Source organism: Rattus norvegicus, chromosome 17 (genome assembly GCF_021556685.1).
Source record: "Rattus norvegicus strain SHRSP/BbbUtx chromosome 17, alternate assembly SHRSP_T2T, whole genome shotgun sequence".
NCBI lineage: Eukaryota > Metazoa > Chordata > Mammalia > Rodentia > Muridae > Rattus > Rattus norvegicus.
In genome coordinates, this window is record NC_141550.1 from 17,788,185 (window position 1) to 17,804,000 (window position 15,816).

The window sequence follows — 15,816 nt, forward strand, 5'->3', positions numbered from 1 at the left end:
GTGAGAGCAGAGCCCTTGACCTCTTAATAAATGATAATATACCAGAGGGAACCATGCATGGAGATGTGTGCCTATGGGTGCCCAAATGCAATTAGGCAGGCATGGAGTTCCGAGTAATTAGAAGTGTTCTTCAACTGCTGAAGATTCCAGGGGTGAAGCTGCTTGCTGCCAAGCCTGATGTTATGAGTGTAAGACCCAGGGCCCAGGTCTTTACCAAAAGGAAAACGCTGCTGACCTTACAAGCCATTCTCCAGCCTCCATATGTGCTGTATTCTACATGAGACTGCACACCTATCATACATACCCATCATCACCACCACCACCACCATCACCATCACCACCATCACCATCACCACCATCACCATCATCACCACCACCACCATCATTATCATCACCATCACCATCATCACCACCACCACCACCACCACCACCACCATCACCACCATCACCATCATCAACATCACCATTATCACCATCACCACCATCGCCATATATTAAGAAATTTTTTAAAAGAAGTATTCTCAGTAAAGGTTTCACAAAGGAGGTACATCTAAGACAGCATTGAAAAAGTTAAAGGAGAATTGAAACAGGATTTGATTCAGGTAGCAAAAATGGATGTTTGTTTCCAAGTATTTTCCCATGTAGAATTAAATTATTATGTCATAATAAGTCTTAGATACATCATTTTCCTCCTGGAAAAAAGGGATGAAAAGCACATAAAAATTATTATTTTTAATAACTTTAAGGATTTATTAATTTTATGTATATGGGTATACTGTCACTCTTCAGACACACCAGAAGAGGACATTAGATCCCATTACAGATGGTTGCGAGCCACCATGTGGTTGCTGGGAATTGAACTCAGGACCTTGGGAAGAGCAGTCAGTGCTCTTAACCGCTGAGCCATCTCTCCTCCCATAAAATTATTTTTAAAACAATGTATTCATTTCTAGCAATAATTATTTCCTGTTTTGTCCTTTTTTGGGAGGGGTGGATGGAGTCTCATATCTCAAAGGTGAGGCTGGTCTTGAACTACTGATCCACTTGCCTCAAGCTCAAAGTGTCGTGGTTCCAGGAGTGCACCATGGTGCCTAGCTTTGATATTTTTAACTAGATTTATGCAACTACAGGTCAGAAAATATAACTGACAATTATTTGGGTCTCAAATTGAGAGTAACAGATAGGTCTTTATTGATAGTTTGCTGAAGTAAATTCCTCGTGGTTGGAGACCTTAGTGAGGGCACAAAACTAGGCAGGATTGAAGAAGGCCACAGAGGGGCTGAAGAGATGGCTCGCGTCAAAGCGCGTGCTACTCTCGCAGAAGACCCAAGTACTGAGTTGAGTTTCCAGCACCCACACCACGCGCTGCCTGTAATTCCAGTTCTGGGGGAATCTGATGCCCTTTTCTGGTCTCTGTGGGTTGTACACGCACCTGGCAAAACACTCATGCACATAAAAGTATATTAATCTTATTTTTTAAGAGGAAGGAAATGAAGACAGCCATAGAATCCACACAGTAGAAGGGGCCTCACGTTTGGTCTTTGTTACTTTGTTGATCCGAGGTCTTAATCTCTCTGTGTAGCTCGGGCGAGCCTCAAATTCTTGACCCTCCAACTCAACCTTCTTATCTTTTGGGTTGTGAGCCTGGCCTTTGATGGCTGAGCCATCTCCCCAGTCCCTACCTTCTACGTGCTATTGTTATAGGCCTGTACAACCAGATCTGGCAACTGTTTTTTATGGATTAGAAAAATGGCTGCAGACCAGATTTCTCAGAGCTCTGGTGCCTTCTGCTCCCCCTTGGAACAATGCGCAGGACGCTTCTTTCAGTCTTTTTTTTTTTTAAACGCAATTGAATTTTGCTGAAATGCCACAGAGATCACGCTTCCCAGTAAGCAGGGGGTTTGTACAGCGGGCCGTTCACAAATCCTGGAGCCTCCTTAATTCGGGGTATATGTCACTCACTCAATGAGTTCATCTTATTAAAAACAGCCGTAGCCGCCTCCCCGTGTGCTCAGCGCTCAGCGGCTCACAGAAATGCAGAGCTAACATTTTCTAAGGGCCCGACGGAGCTGGAGCAGATGTGCGACGAGATGCTAGGAATTTAGTGCTAGTGGGAGTCTTACCCATGTTGGGCTAAGAAAAGAGTGGGGTTTTGCCGAAGACCGTGGGTTTGTAATTTTATAAATAGCTTGCGAATGTCTGTACACTTGGGTCTTTTCCTAGTTAGAAAGGTGTGGATTCCTGGTGTCAGTCGGCACTGGTGAAATAGGCGTCTTATGCTCGGTTCTCTCTCTCTCTCTCTCTCTCTCTCTCTCTCTCTCTCTCTCTCTCTCTCTCTCTCTCTTTCTCTCTTCTCTCTCTCTCTCTTCTCTCTCTCTTTCTCTCTTCTCTCTCTCTCTCTCTCTCTCTTTCTCTCTTCTCTCTCTCTCTTCTCTCTCTCTTTCTCTCTTCTCTCTCTCTCTCTTCTCTCTCTCTCTCTCTCTCTCTCTCTCTCTCTCTCTCTCTCTCTCTCTCTCTTTCTGTGTGTTTGTTGTTAAGGGTATCACTTGGTATCCCATGCTGACCCAGAACTTACTGTGCAGCCCACACTGGCATCAGACTTGTGGCAATCCTCCTGCCTCAGCCTCCATCTTCAGCTCTTTGCTCAGTTGCATGCACGCTTTCAGTGTCTTCCGTCACCGACTTCGCAGTAAGCCTTGGAGTAGCCGTTACAGACTCTAAAGAAAGGAGTTTGTCCCAGAACTCTACAGGTCTCTAGTATGATGCACGGTGTCTTACATTTAGTGAGGTGAGTCAGACTTCAGACTTCCTCCTGATAAATGTTTACTGACAGTCCCTCTCTGGCTTGCTGGGATCACTGTCCTAAGTGCCTAGGACCAGAATTTGTGAAATCCAGGAGATCCCACAGCTCAAGGAGAAGAGGTTTCTGCTTGGTAGACAAAGAACCCCAGTATCTTTGCTTTTAAAAAAATGTATGTATGTATGTATGTATGTATGTATGTATGTATGTATGTATGTATTAGTACACACCAGAAGAGGGCATCAGATCCCCGTTACAGATGGTTGTGAGCCACCATGTGGTTGCTGGGATTTGAACTCAGGACCTCTGGAAGAGCAGTCAGTGCTCTTAACCACTGAGCCATCTCTCCAAACCCCACCCCCAATATCTTATAATTCCTTCAAAGCCCCTTTATGCTTGCTAGCATTTTAACATTTGTCTAGAATTTAAAGAGGAGCTATGGAAAGTGAAATTTTACAGGTTTTTCTCCCAATTAAAAACAAATTCAAATTATTGCAGGATGAGTGGTGATTGCTACCAGCAGGAGCATGCTCCACCTCGGGCTGGATCGCATCCTGTTTCGAGTAGTGACCCTGTGTATAGAGACCAGGGATTGGCATCTCAGTGTGCAGACGGGAAACTGTTGCAAACCAGCCTGAGGTGGGTGGGAATGCCACTGTGTATAGGAACTAATGAAGAGACACGTCGCAATCCTGAGGACACGAGTAAAGATAGTTAAACATTGGGAAGGAGCTTGTACTGACCATTTGCAGTAAGGTTGGTGGTTAGCTTGGGTGGAAGACAAAGGTGGACATCCTGAGGATGATGAAAAGAGAAGTGTCACCTGGCTTCATAGAAGGGTAGGGAATTGTAGAATCTCCATTACTGGAACTGTTTTTAAAACAACATGGGTCTCTTAGAGGCAGCGTTGAAGTTTCAGTCCTGCCCAGAGGTAAGATTATTTGGGTTCTGCCTCTGGGGTGGGGTCTTTTCAGTCATTGGAAGAACCATCGCAGGCAGTCAGTGTTATTTATTTTGTTGGCAGACACTATCGTCTCGTAGCTGCTCGTTAGAAGGTTGCCATCATTCAAATTTGAATCTGGAGTCAATGGTGTACGCGATGCGTATTGCATGTGCTTGAATCTGTGTGTTGGAATGAAACTGTTGTAAGCATGGGTTAGTCTTTTGTTTTTGTTTCCTCTGTGTGTGTGTGTGTGTGTGTGTGTGTGTGTGTGTTTGAGAGAGGGAGGTGGGAAAGAGGGAGAGAAGGAGGGGATGAAGAGGATGACGATAGTGTAGATAGTGTGAGTTTTGGCGTATCACACCCCCACTAATTCCTTGAGATGGTGTCTTTCACGGAACCTGGAGCTAGGCAGATAGCCCCCCCCCGAAATCCTCCCAACTCTGCTCCCCTCCTTCATTGCTGGCCTCACAGGTACACATGCTCACATGGAGCGCTTTACGTGGGTTCTGGAAATTTGAACTCAGGTCCTCATGAATGTGTAGCAAAACACTCTCCCCTACTGAGCCATCTCGCCAGCCCACATGAGACTTCTACACAGACGAAGTGCCTGCTTCCTTGCAAAGCTTCCGATGCCATTAATCACTAGATAAATAATTCCAAAGCAATAAGTATAAATATTACAGGCTTCAAAGATGAATTAAATGTGGTTCCTGCCTTCGGGGAACCTAGGATACAAATGGAGATAAAACATTCATAGATCATCCAGCCGTGTCCAGTCTGCGGCCTGCAGGCTCACGCCGCCCAGGGTAGCTATGATTCCAGCCCAACACATTAGTTGATGTCACTATATCCAGAGGTTGGGCATACCTACGCCATGATTAGTAGATGATTGAAAAGGTTGGGGTAGAAGCAGAGAAAACGATTAAGATGTTGTGAGATTATCAGAGGAGAAAAAGAAATCCTTTGCTTATATTCAAGAGTGTCTTCTGGAAGAAAACACGTTGACCCAAGTCTGCAGTATGAAGCATTTTGAAGGGTGGCTGTGAAGAGGAAAATGAAATCAGAGTAGCTGTGCGCCTAGTCACTCCTAAAGGACATGCCCCACTGGGGCTGGGGGAGCATGGGAAGTAGTTGGCAAGGGGCTCGTGGTGTTCAGTCTGGGCCACCAGGCTGAGATTGCTCAGAGCTTGTCCCTTCAAGTGTTGAAGCAGTGGAGGGAAAGCCTCAGCGTGCAGCTCCAGAAAGAGGCTTACAGAACCATTGGAGCTGCGGCGGGAGGCGCACGTCTGAAAGCTCAGGTTACTTGTTACTAAGTATCCTCCAAAAATGAATTACAAGAGCCAAGAAGGCCAGACATTTAGATAGTTGATCGCTGGAGTACTTTGCAAAGCTTTCACCCTGGGACCGGAAACAGGGCAGTGTGTGCAGTTTTCAGTGTGACTTTACCCTCTTCAACGAACCATCTCTCGGAAGTCATGTTCCTTGGGGCAGACTCTGTATTTCTCTGTGGGTCTGACAATAACGGCTTGAGCACCGGTAGTAGTGTTTGTGTGGGGACACTGTTGGCTAGGTAGGAGTTCTTTTCTGGTCAGCATTCTGGAACTGTGTGGAGGGTTAGTGCCTGAGTCGTCAACGATACTCAGCCGGGGATTGCGTGTTGAAACAGTGAGGAAGAAGGGGATCCCAGATTGTGAAGGGAGGTGGCCTTCTGTGTGCACGAGATGGTCGCATGGTAGATAGCTAGGAGAAGGAACTGGTATAAAAATATTCTCATCTAACATTGCTCAAAATGGTGTGATGGAGAAAACCTAAAGGATTCAGTGCACACTACTAGACTTGTGTGTGTGTGCGTGTGTGTGTGCGTGTAGGATTCTTATTAAGTATAGTTTTCAATAAACTACCTGGTTCATATCTGCCTGTCAGAATTCCAGATCAAAAGTAGTTTTCATATGAATTCATTACTGTAGGAAAATCGCCCCCAAAGCACTCCCATCTTCTCCGTCAGACAGCAGTCAGCCTCTCATCAAGCGCTCTGAGCATTCCCCCGCCTGGCTCACCTCTCGGGAGTTCACTCTTTTTTTTTTTGGTTCTTTTTTTCGGAGCTGGGGACTGAACCCAGGGCCTTGCGCTTCCTAGGCAAGCGCTCTACCACTGAGCTAAATCCCCAAACCCGGGAGTTCACTCTTAAGCTCTGTGTTTTCTCCTTCCATGCAGGTGTTTGCCTTTGATTACTGCTTTTGGTCCATGGACGAGTCGAACACGACAAAATATGCCGGTAAGTTGGCTGTTCCCTCGGGCTGCCGGCCTCTCCCGCTGTGTCGGTTTTCTCTCATTAGTCTGGAGTTTCGTTTTCCCGTGCGTGGTCTCACACCCACTCTCTCCTTCTAGTGGGTGGGTTGGGGAAGTCCGTGATCTGGCTTTGTCATTTCCTTGCTAAGCAGCCTTAGACTGGGCTTGAAAACCCCAGCCAAGGGGCACAGGGAAGGGCGCACACCTGTGGTTCCAGCACTGAGGGGGCTGAGGCGAGAGCTTGGCCTTGAGTTCAAGGCCAGTTCAAGGCTGAGCTACAGAGCCGATGTTAGGCCGGGGCAGTGCTACGTAGCAAGACTCTCCACCCCGTACCACTGAAATTCCAAACCCCGTTAGGTTCTTAGTCATCTACTTCTTAAGGATGCTATTGGCGCTCCCAGGTCAAGCCTAAACTTCACGAGGTTTAAGTGCTACAGAAACTCTGTGTTACAACAGCACGGACTGGCTGCCGACGCTGAGGGAGGTATCACAGAGATAGCGCTGAAGGCGAGCATGTAAAGTAAGTCCACAAGGGGAAAATGGCAAATATCGAGGTTAAGTCACCTGATTCAATCATTCCGGAATATATTCATATATTGAAATGTGCACGTAACACATAAACACCAGTTTGACTTGTTAATTTTTAAAAAAATTAAGTTAAGCATATAAGAGGAATGTCAGAGGTACCCAGAAATGCAGTGTCATGGAGCCAAGGCAAGTCCGTGGGCCTTGATGTCAGTTCAGCTCTGGGTGAAAAATCCCAGAACCCTCCCTGCTTTGGGTTTGTGGGATAAGAGCCTGATTTCTCTGCACTTCATCGGGCTTCCTATCAAATGGAAAAGGTGGCTCCCATGGACCTGTGGCATATGGGTGTGTCCTATGGGTTATCTAGGGACCATGATGCTGACTGGTAGAACGTCCATTTGAGTTTCTTGTAGGGAGGGTCTGGGCATGGTGCTAGCAGGAGCCTGAGCAGAGAGCCCAGGGAGGCTGTGATGACAGGAAATCCTCAAAGCCAAGCTAAGACCTAGAGATCAGTGGGGTTGAAAATGTAAGCTGTTGGCATGGGCTGCTTAAGACAGTGTGTAGGGGAGACTGTTTTCCTCCTTCCTGTATCCCTCTGCACGTGTCCTCCATCACTGCCTGCAGGACACCACGGTAGCCTCTCGCAGTGTAGCATGGGGGGTCCCGAAGACGTTCTTCTCAGCCAAGTACAACCTCATTGGATCTGGATGATGAGTGATCTATGGGATTTAGGATCTGAGAAACGCTATGATCAGAATTACAAGTAGATTAAAAATGATTTGTGTGTGTGTGTGTGTGTGTGTGTGTGTGTGTATACAGATAGCCTAACATTGGCACCATTTTTGGCTGCATGGTCAATTCAAATAAGTTTCAGTTAACCTTGAAAGAAGGTCTCTCCATTCATGGAACCTGTACACCTCTTACCGGGCTGAGGGGAGAGGCAGAACTCCTCTTATTCTGTAGATAACCTCATTGTTACACACATATTATAAACTCTGAGCAAAACATAAAATTTGTGGTCGCTGGGTGTTGGACTGTGGAGAATCTTCAAAGGCAATGCATTGCTCGAAGGTGAGGTGTTTGGTTTCAGAACTAATTTGATTACTGTTTCTCTTGCTTTAAAGAACCAGTGGCTCTTAACTGTGACTAGAAACATTAAGGTGGGAGCGAAGCATTCATCCCCTGGTGAGGAACAAGGGGAATGGAGAGAGAGAGAGAGAAAAGAAGCGCAGAGTTCCTGGAACCAACCTATTTGTCAGGCTCCATGAAGAAAGGTTTCATTGACACTGAGTCCGGGCGCTTGACGCAGCTCTCAAATCTGGGGTCTGGTGGGCCAAGTGGGGTTGGTAGATGCATGGGCTGAGCGAGCCAAGGGTGCCAGAGCCCTCGTGTGCGGGGTCTGAACATTAAATCCTCAATGAAGTTTTGCTGTTTATTAGAAGCTATCGCAAGATGCTCTATGCTCTCTGGCTTTGTAACCTGAAGCTCCTGGCTTCTCTGGAATCAAGCAGGGCACCTCAGGGCTTGGGCAGAGCACTTCAAGAATGTGAGCGCTTACGTCAGACAATGGGGTTCTAATTCTTGGCCCCCCCCCACCTCTGCACTGTTGGTGCGTGCATGGGTGTGTGTTTTACTGAATCCTTTCACCTAGTATTGGTCCCATAAAACGCATCTTCAAATGTCTCACTGTGTCCGGACCGTGGGTGGCATCAGTCCCCGGGCAAAAAAAAAAAAAAAAAAAAAAAAAAAAGAACCAAGCTGGATTTATGGCACCTGGTTTTGCCTCAAGCTGCCAGGCTTTGGTGAGATAAAGAGAACCCTTTTTCCTCATCTGTGGACGGGATGAGGTAAAGGCGGAACCCCAGCCATGTCTCCCATGAAGCTGAATCGTCCGTTTTGTGCAGGGCAGCCCAGCTGTAGTGGCTTCTTTGGCGAATCAAAGGCTGGCTTGTTCGCCCATTTGCATCGAGTGGAAGCGAAGCACGTCTTGGACCACTGGGCACTTGAAGGGTTTCTCCCTCCTTTTTTACACTCTTGCTTTGTTTGTATCATAGTGTTGAGTCAGAAGAAAAATCTTTGTGGTAGGAATAAGTGTGTGTGTGTGTGTGGTGGGGAGGAGGTGTTGAGGCAGGTAGGTTAAGAGACTGCAGAGTTAGAAACCTCAAACCTGCTTCCTCTGCATAAACCCACCTCTTCCCCCAACCCCAGCAGGGAGCCACAGTAGATCGCATTACAAGATTAGAAAGTGACCGAATTAGAGTCCATAGCGCCAAAGTGAGCCATCTCAGTAAATGATTACATCGTGCTAATGGTAATTAAGACCTTCTTGATAGGGAATCAATAGATTAGAAAAATCTCATTTCCTAAAATGAGCCCTGCTAGTAGGTCTGTGGTTTCCAAGAGCTTTGCTATTTGTTTCCTGCCTGCTCACCTTTAACTCTTACTGCAGATTGAAAAAGCAGTCTGGGGGCTGGAGGGGTGGCTCAGTGGTTAAGAACACTAACTGTCCTTCCAGAGGACCCGCATTTGGTTCCCAGCACCCCTCTGGGCGGCTCACAATCTCCCATGACTCCAGCTCTAAGGAATCTGGTATTTTCCTCTGGCCTCTTCAGGCAGCAGCAGCACACATGGGATACACAGACACATAATACATAAATAAAAATAAGATGAGGGCTTCCCCGGTTCCTCCCCACGTCTGGCGCTCCCTCAGACTCAGCGGGCCCCCCTCGGGCCGCCGGCCCTTCCCGAGGCGGCGGTCAGGGGGGCGTGTCGAGAGCCCCCTCTGGGCGTTCCCGGCCGAGCGCCTGGCTTGTCCCGCCCGTTGGCGGGCCGCCGCCCGGTGCCGGGTTCGAGGCGTCCCGTTCCCGTGTAAAAAAAAAAAAAATAATAAGAACAAGTGTTTTTTTAAAGGAAAGGAAGGCTAGCATTCCGATGGTGGTATATGTGGGGGTCAGTATGGATAATATTCCTTAACCTGGGAAATTCTGAACATTGGCCTATTAATTATGTAATGTTTCTTGCCATATGGTGTTTTGCTCAAATTTACTGAAACCATGTGTTCTTGGGCATTTGTGGGTACCCCACAATCTGGAAGAAGAGATTTACTGCTGACTCCCGATCTTCTCCTGTGGCTCACGCGGTGTGAGGATACCGACGCACCTCCAGGCCGAGGGCTGAGCTGCAGGGCAGAGCTGAATGGCCATGTTTGATTCTGTTCCCATCTTGGGAGGAGGGGGAGGCGTTCCGTGGCCAGAGGTGGAAATGTTTAATTTCACATTGCTTAAGGGAAGCGAGACAACGGAGCCTGTGTGCATCAAAATTAACATTCTAAAAACTACTGACTGCCAAGTTAGAACCGGATTGTCGGCAGCATGGTGCGATATGAGTAGGTTTTAATGTATTTAGGCGTAAGGATTTGACTGTTGAAGTGTGTTCTTAGTAGCTACTTGGAGAAGGCCTGGGCTCTTGGGGTTGAGTTTCTTGGGTTCAATCAGTAGGTTATCATACCATTATTTCATTATCAGGAATCTGAGGATGAATCGAGACTCTTAGCAAGTTCTGTGCATCCAGGAAATAGCTGATAGTTATTAGACATTCCGTAAAGCTGTAACGGTTCTTCATGGAGTCAGCAGGAGCACCGACGCTGGCTGTTCAGACATCATTAAGGTCGGCCCATATTGTACACGATGCCTGCTGTTCTGAGAGCCACTGACCAAATGGAAAACTCGGCTCAAACCCTTTGCAGGATTGATATTCTCTCTCTCTCTCTCTCTCTCTCTCTCTCTCTCTCTCTCTCTCTCTCCCTTCCTCCCTCCCTCTCTCTCTCTCTCTCTCTCTCTCTCTCTCTCTCTCTCTCTCTCTCTCTCTTCCTTTATGGTACTTTACAAATTGTCTCACACACGTGACCGTTCTGGTGACTCCACTTCGTCAAGTTCCCGAGTGTCCTAAGTCTCCTTGAAATCAGGAATCCTTTTTATTAAAGAATTTTTTTTATTAAAAATAAAGAGGAGGAGAGGGAGGGAGGGAGGGGGACATGTATATCAGAAGACAGCTTGCTGGAGTCAGGTCTCCCCTTCCACTAAGTGGGACTCAGGTTGCTGGGCTTTTGCAGCAAGCCCCTTTGTCTGCTGAGCTATCTTGATGGTCCAGAAAGTCTCTTTTTGCATTTGTTTAATTAAAGTATATAATCACAAAGACATCCGTTTGACATAAACCAGCTTGGAACCCAATACAACTGACCCTTCTAAAACTTTCCTCAGCCAGCAGAAGCATCAGGGCTCTCGCCTGCAGCGGGCCTGTATCAGTTCGGGTCATTAATGTTTATGAATCTCAAGAACTGGATAGGAGGGAGCAGTTTGATTCAGGAAAATATAGTTGGTAAAGATGCCCAAAATATGAACGATCAAGTTAATCCTATGAACTCTAAAGTAGATATATTTGTGTATTTAATCTTAGAGCATATGTTTATTAGACGTGTGTCTTTTTCTTACCTCCGGTGTCTACCCCGCCCCCAGGTCCCTTTTTAACTTGGGGACAGGGTTTCGTGTATCCCAGGCTGACTTCAAGCATGCTGTTTGGGGCTGGAGATGACCTTAAACTTTGACCCATCCTGCTCCCACCTCCCAACTGCTGGATTAAAGCCGTACACCACCATGACAGGGTTCCCCTGACTGGAGCTGGGACCTAGGGCGTCATGCACACCAGACACACACTGCTCTGACTGAACCACAGCCCTGCCTCCAGATAACCCTTTTAAATCCTACCCCACCCTGCCTTTTTTGTGTTTCCTTTGTCTGACCCAGAAACACAGTTTGACCTAGCTGTGTTCAGAGGGGCAGATAACAGTAACCGCGGTGTAAATATAGTCCGTATGCTGCAGTCCTTCCCAGCACGGTGCTAGAGGGCAACTATAATGACCAGAACAGAGTTAGATAGGAACGCTATTGTCTGCATTTCATAGATTTAAAAAATATATATATAGAGAGAGAGGTTACCCTTTAGAGGTGAAAGCGTTGACCAATGTAAATCAAAACAAAAATGGTGACACATTCTATAGATGATGTATGGATTCGACTCCTGTCCTGGACAGGACTCATCTCCCTGAGCCCTAGAGTGTTTCTGTTAGAAGCCCTGGTCTGGAGTTGAGCTGGGAGTGTTAGTGCTCAATTCTTCCCTCTAGACAGATGCTGTCCAAACTCCTGAGCCCATGTGCTTGGTTGAGCTGTTTGCACGTTTCCCCAAGACCACCATAGCCAGGAGTTCTAGAAGGGCCAGAAGCTTGGGTCTGCTACCTCACTGGAGAGAGTCACTGTATAGCGCTGTCAGAGCCCAGGGACGCTTCTTAGGCAGTAGCCGCTCACGTGGAGACAGGCTTCCCCGTCGAGCTTGCTTTCTCTTCTCCTTGCCCCCTTCCCTCTGAGTCAGCCACTTTATGCAGCCATAACAACAAAAAGAACCAGCTCCTGCCAGCCCTAGCAGAGTCCCCAGGCTGGAAACATTGTCTGGGTGAGTCACTCCCTGCTATGGTACAAGTGGCACTCCCCTGGACTGCAATTCTGATAGCACTTGGACGCCACCGTGGAAAAATGGCCTGAGGTTTACTTTCACTTCCTGGCCCAGTTTCTCAAGTTCTCTTTACCAGCTCCCTTCATGGTAAACTTCTGAAGTTGATTGAAAATTAAATTTCGCACCTCCGGGTCAAGGCTTAAAGTTTTTGTTCCTTTATCTGAACTAGAGCTTGGGTTCCTTCAACTTAAATATGGCCCAAAGTCTCTGGATGTGAGAAGTTTTGTGAGCTGTACTCCCCACACCAAAGGCCTTTGAGGAAGGAATTTGCTTAAACCTCATCCAAATAAGGCCTTCTTCTCCCTTCGAGGTATGCAAGCAAGACCTGTCCGTTCTTGTACTCTCCAGGTGCTCTGATTTGGAGCTGGGCCAAGTCCAGAGTCATCAAAATTACTGTGGCTGTCAGCCCTGTGTAGAGGAGAAGGCACCTTCATAAAGAACCAGGCCCAGGAAGTGCAGCGCGCACACACACACACACACACACACACACACACACACACACACACACAGCCCGGCTCCCGCCACCCCAACTCCAGAGGAAAAAGAGAGGAAGAAAAGGAAGGGGCTTAAGAGATCAATTCGACCTTGGGTTGTGTTTTTATGGTTAGCTTCCACAGCTATAGGGAATCTGTGATCAAAACTTACACAGAAAACCTTTGGAGACCCCAATTCATGGCTGACTGGCCCCGTTGTTTTGGTATTGAGAGAAAAAAAAAAAAAAAGACCACATATAATGATTGGCCTGTAAGGCGGAATAAAACCTTTAACCTCAAGGCCAAGAAGTAAAGAGGGAGAAACTGGGGTTCCAAATCCTCTTCCTGGGGTTGGTGATTTAGCTCAGTGGTAGAGCGCTTGCCTAGCAAGCACAAGGCCCTGGGTTCGGTCCCCAGCTCCGAAAAAAGAAAAAGAAAAAAAAAGTGCCTGGCCAAATCCTCTTCCTGCAAACCCCCAGTAATCCAAGGAGCCCCCCACACACTTAGGCTCCCACCTTCTAAAGATTCCACTAACTCCCACTAGTGCTACGCCCGGACAGCAGTCGTTACCTTGTGGGGCTTTGGGGACATGAAAGACCTAAGCCATAGCACTGTCCCAAGCTTAGGTACTATACTCTCCCATGTAGAAGACTATTCAGTGTAGGTCTGTACTGGGCTGCACCCTGCTTAAGAGTTTTATCCACTCTGATGTGTCAGCCGTGATGCTTTTTTAAATGTGGATTATGAACAACACAGACCATATCCTCTCTCTCTTTGTTCTCTTGCTTTCTAGGCCTCAGCCCGTCATGCCTGTTCAGTAGGTGGATGTTGGCCACAGGACTTATACCATTGTCTTTTCCCTTGTCCCAGGCTGTCTTCCTTAAGTGCTTTGCTCTCAGGACCCTGAATTGTAAAGACCTGGCATGGTGACTGGGAAGCCATTACTGCTGCTCCCAAGGGGTCAGGCGATGCCCACACAGGGAGACCCGGTGGTGTTGGTGTCTCAAAGATCCGTATCGTACGTGACTCAGTGTTGGGTGACTCAGACCGTGACTCAGCTTGCAGAAAGCCCACGCAGGAGCTCCTGTTACTGCTCTGACATCGTGTTACAGGTCTCACCGGACATGCCCATGTTTTACGACTTGTCTACATGGTCATAGGAGATGCCATTAGAAACCCTGAAGGAAATTGGCGTCTTGGCCATGCTTATTAACAGTGAGGTCAGATGCGGCGTGTCCCGTGGACTCACCACAGCGGGCGTGTGCAGCTGACGTCTCCACAGATGCCCCCGACACTGGTTCTGTTCAGGAGCCACAGGCCTCTTGGGTTTGGCAGTGTCCTGGCTTTGCTTGGTTTGTCTGGGTTGGGGACAAATACCCAGAGGTCCTCCTGTTTCCCACAGGACTTCTGAACTTCCCTGTAGGCTTTTGCCTAGGCAAACAGCACTTCCTTCTGCTTGAGTGTAAACTGTACAGTAATTGGGAAGCGGTCAGGGTGGGGACATTGCATGTTTTATGAGATCTGAATTCCCTAGTTCCCACCAGGCAGCTTAAACAGCTGCTGGTTTTTGGGTTTTTTTTTTTTTTTTGGTTTTTTTTTTGTTTTGTTTTTTTTTTAATGAGCCAAGGTTCAAAAGCAGTGGATAAGTCATTCTTTCCTATGCTGGGAAAGGCTGTTAGCTTTTAAAAAACATGGAAGTGAACAACGCAGAACGTTTTCTTAAAAATGAAAAGGCCTCGCATCTGGGGATGGAGCTCAGTGGTTTGAGCACTGACCTAGCACGTAAGTCCCCAGTACCACAGAGGGAAAAGAACGGCCTTCATTGTCTGGGCCAACCATGGGTCTTCGTGTGGGTCTTCGGGATGTCCAGGGTTCTAAGGCAGAGTGAAGAAGTGAAGCCATCCCTGCTCTGCCTGTAGGGTACGCTGCTGTTGATGGGGGCAGGGCCCACAGTACGATCCACGGTGCACTTTGAAGATTTGGTTAACCGTTTGGATCTTGGCTATGTTCACAGCTGTTCTTCCTGTAATGGCGGTTCCCTGATGTTGGCTGAACAAAAGAATTGGTTCAGTGCAACTGCAGCCCGGGGCTCATGTGTTCACAGAGCCTCGAGGTGGGAAAATAGCAAGAAGCCCATAGAATTGGTCCGTTTGCCATTTTACTGACGCTGTTCTTTGTAGTGTGTTCTTTCCCTCTGAAACATTCTATCCTAATGTTGCAAAGGAGTGGGAACTAGTTTGCCTATTCTGGGTTCTATGCCTTAGCACGCTGTGCCTCTCTCTCTCTCTCTCCACCAAGAGAGCTAGGAAAAAACCTGGCAACAGATGACTCCTTTCTCAGGAGTGCTGTCCGCTGTCTTATCCTTTTCACTCTCATTCTTAAAACTAGGAAGCTGCCCAGAGCTCTCACAAAGACAGGAGGAATGAATGGTGGCTGATTAGCTTCCTTCTCTTTGCACCAAACTAATGACAAGACGATGCTCACTGTAGATAATGACTAAAGAATCATCCCAGGCTTTGTGCTCGTGAGGCACCGTGGCTGGTGCCTCTGTGACCGTCCTGACATCCATGGGGTCTTCCCAGAGCCCCACAGCCGGTGAGAGGCAGCACACATGACTCAAAGAAAATGTGCGCAAACTCCTCTGAGATCCAGGTGTGAAAACTGTGAACAAAAAACTGTAAAGGAAAGAGAAAGGATTTGGGCATTACACATTTTGCTTTTAAGGCTGGGCAGTGGTGGCCCATGCCTTTAATTCTGGCACTCGGGAGGCAGAGGCAGGCAGATCTCTGAGTTCAAGGCCAGCCTGGTCTACAGAGTGAGTTCTGTGACAGCCAAGGTTATCTGGCTCAAAAAAAGTTTTTATTTTTATTATATAGTGTGTGTATTATATTGCATGTGGAGGTCAGAGGGCAACCTGTAAGGGCATCGGTTCCTCCTTCCCACCCTGTAGGTTGCAGGGGACAAGGAGGAGTCTTCAGGTGGTGAAGCGCTCTGTTACCTGCTGGGCTATGAGCTCTCTCACTGCTGCCATCTAGCTGAACTTTTTAATATTTGAATATGAAATATCATGCAGAGTTGGGAATGACGCTTGAAGCATGTATGCGAGACCAACAGTTGATGTCATTAACATGCATTCAGGGAAGAAGCAAGCTTATAGAGTGACATGGGATTCAGACAGCCTACTTACTGAATGTTAAAAGTAAGTGAGCTGGGGCTGGAGA

The 15,816-nt window shown here is 47.4% G+C and overlaps 1 protein-coding gene across 17 annotated transcripts in view; it reads left to right on the forward strand.

The window, feature by feature from the left end:
- Kif13a (kinesin family member 13A) overlaps positions 1-15,816 on the forward strand; it is a 182,378-nt gene that overhangs the window by 79,405 nt on the left and 87,157 nt on the right. For all 17 annotated transcript variants that reach the window (XM_087590885.1, XM_087590887.1, XM_087590888.1 and 14 more), the window contains 1 exon segment: positions 5,958-6,018. In XM_087590885.1, coding sequence (XP_087447011.1) covers positions 5,988-6,018 — 31 coding nt within the window. In that variant the 5' untranslated portion in view covers positions 5,958-5,987.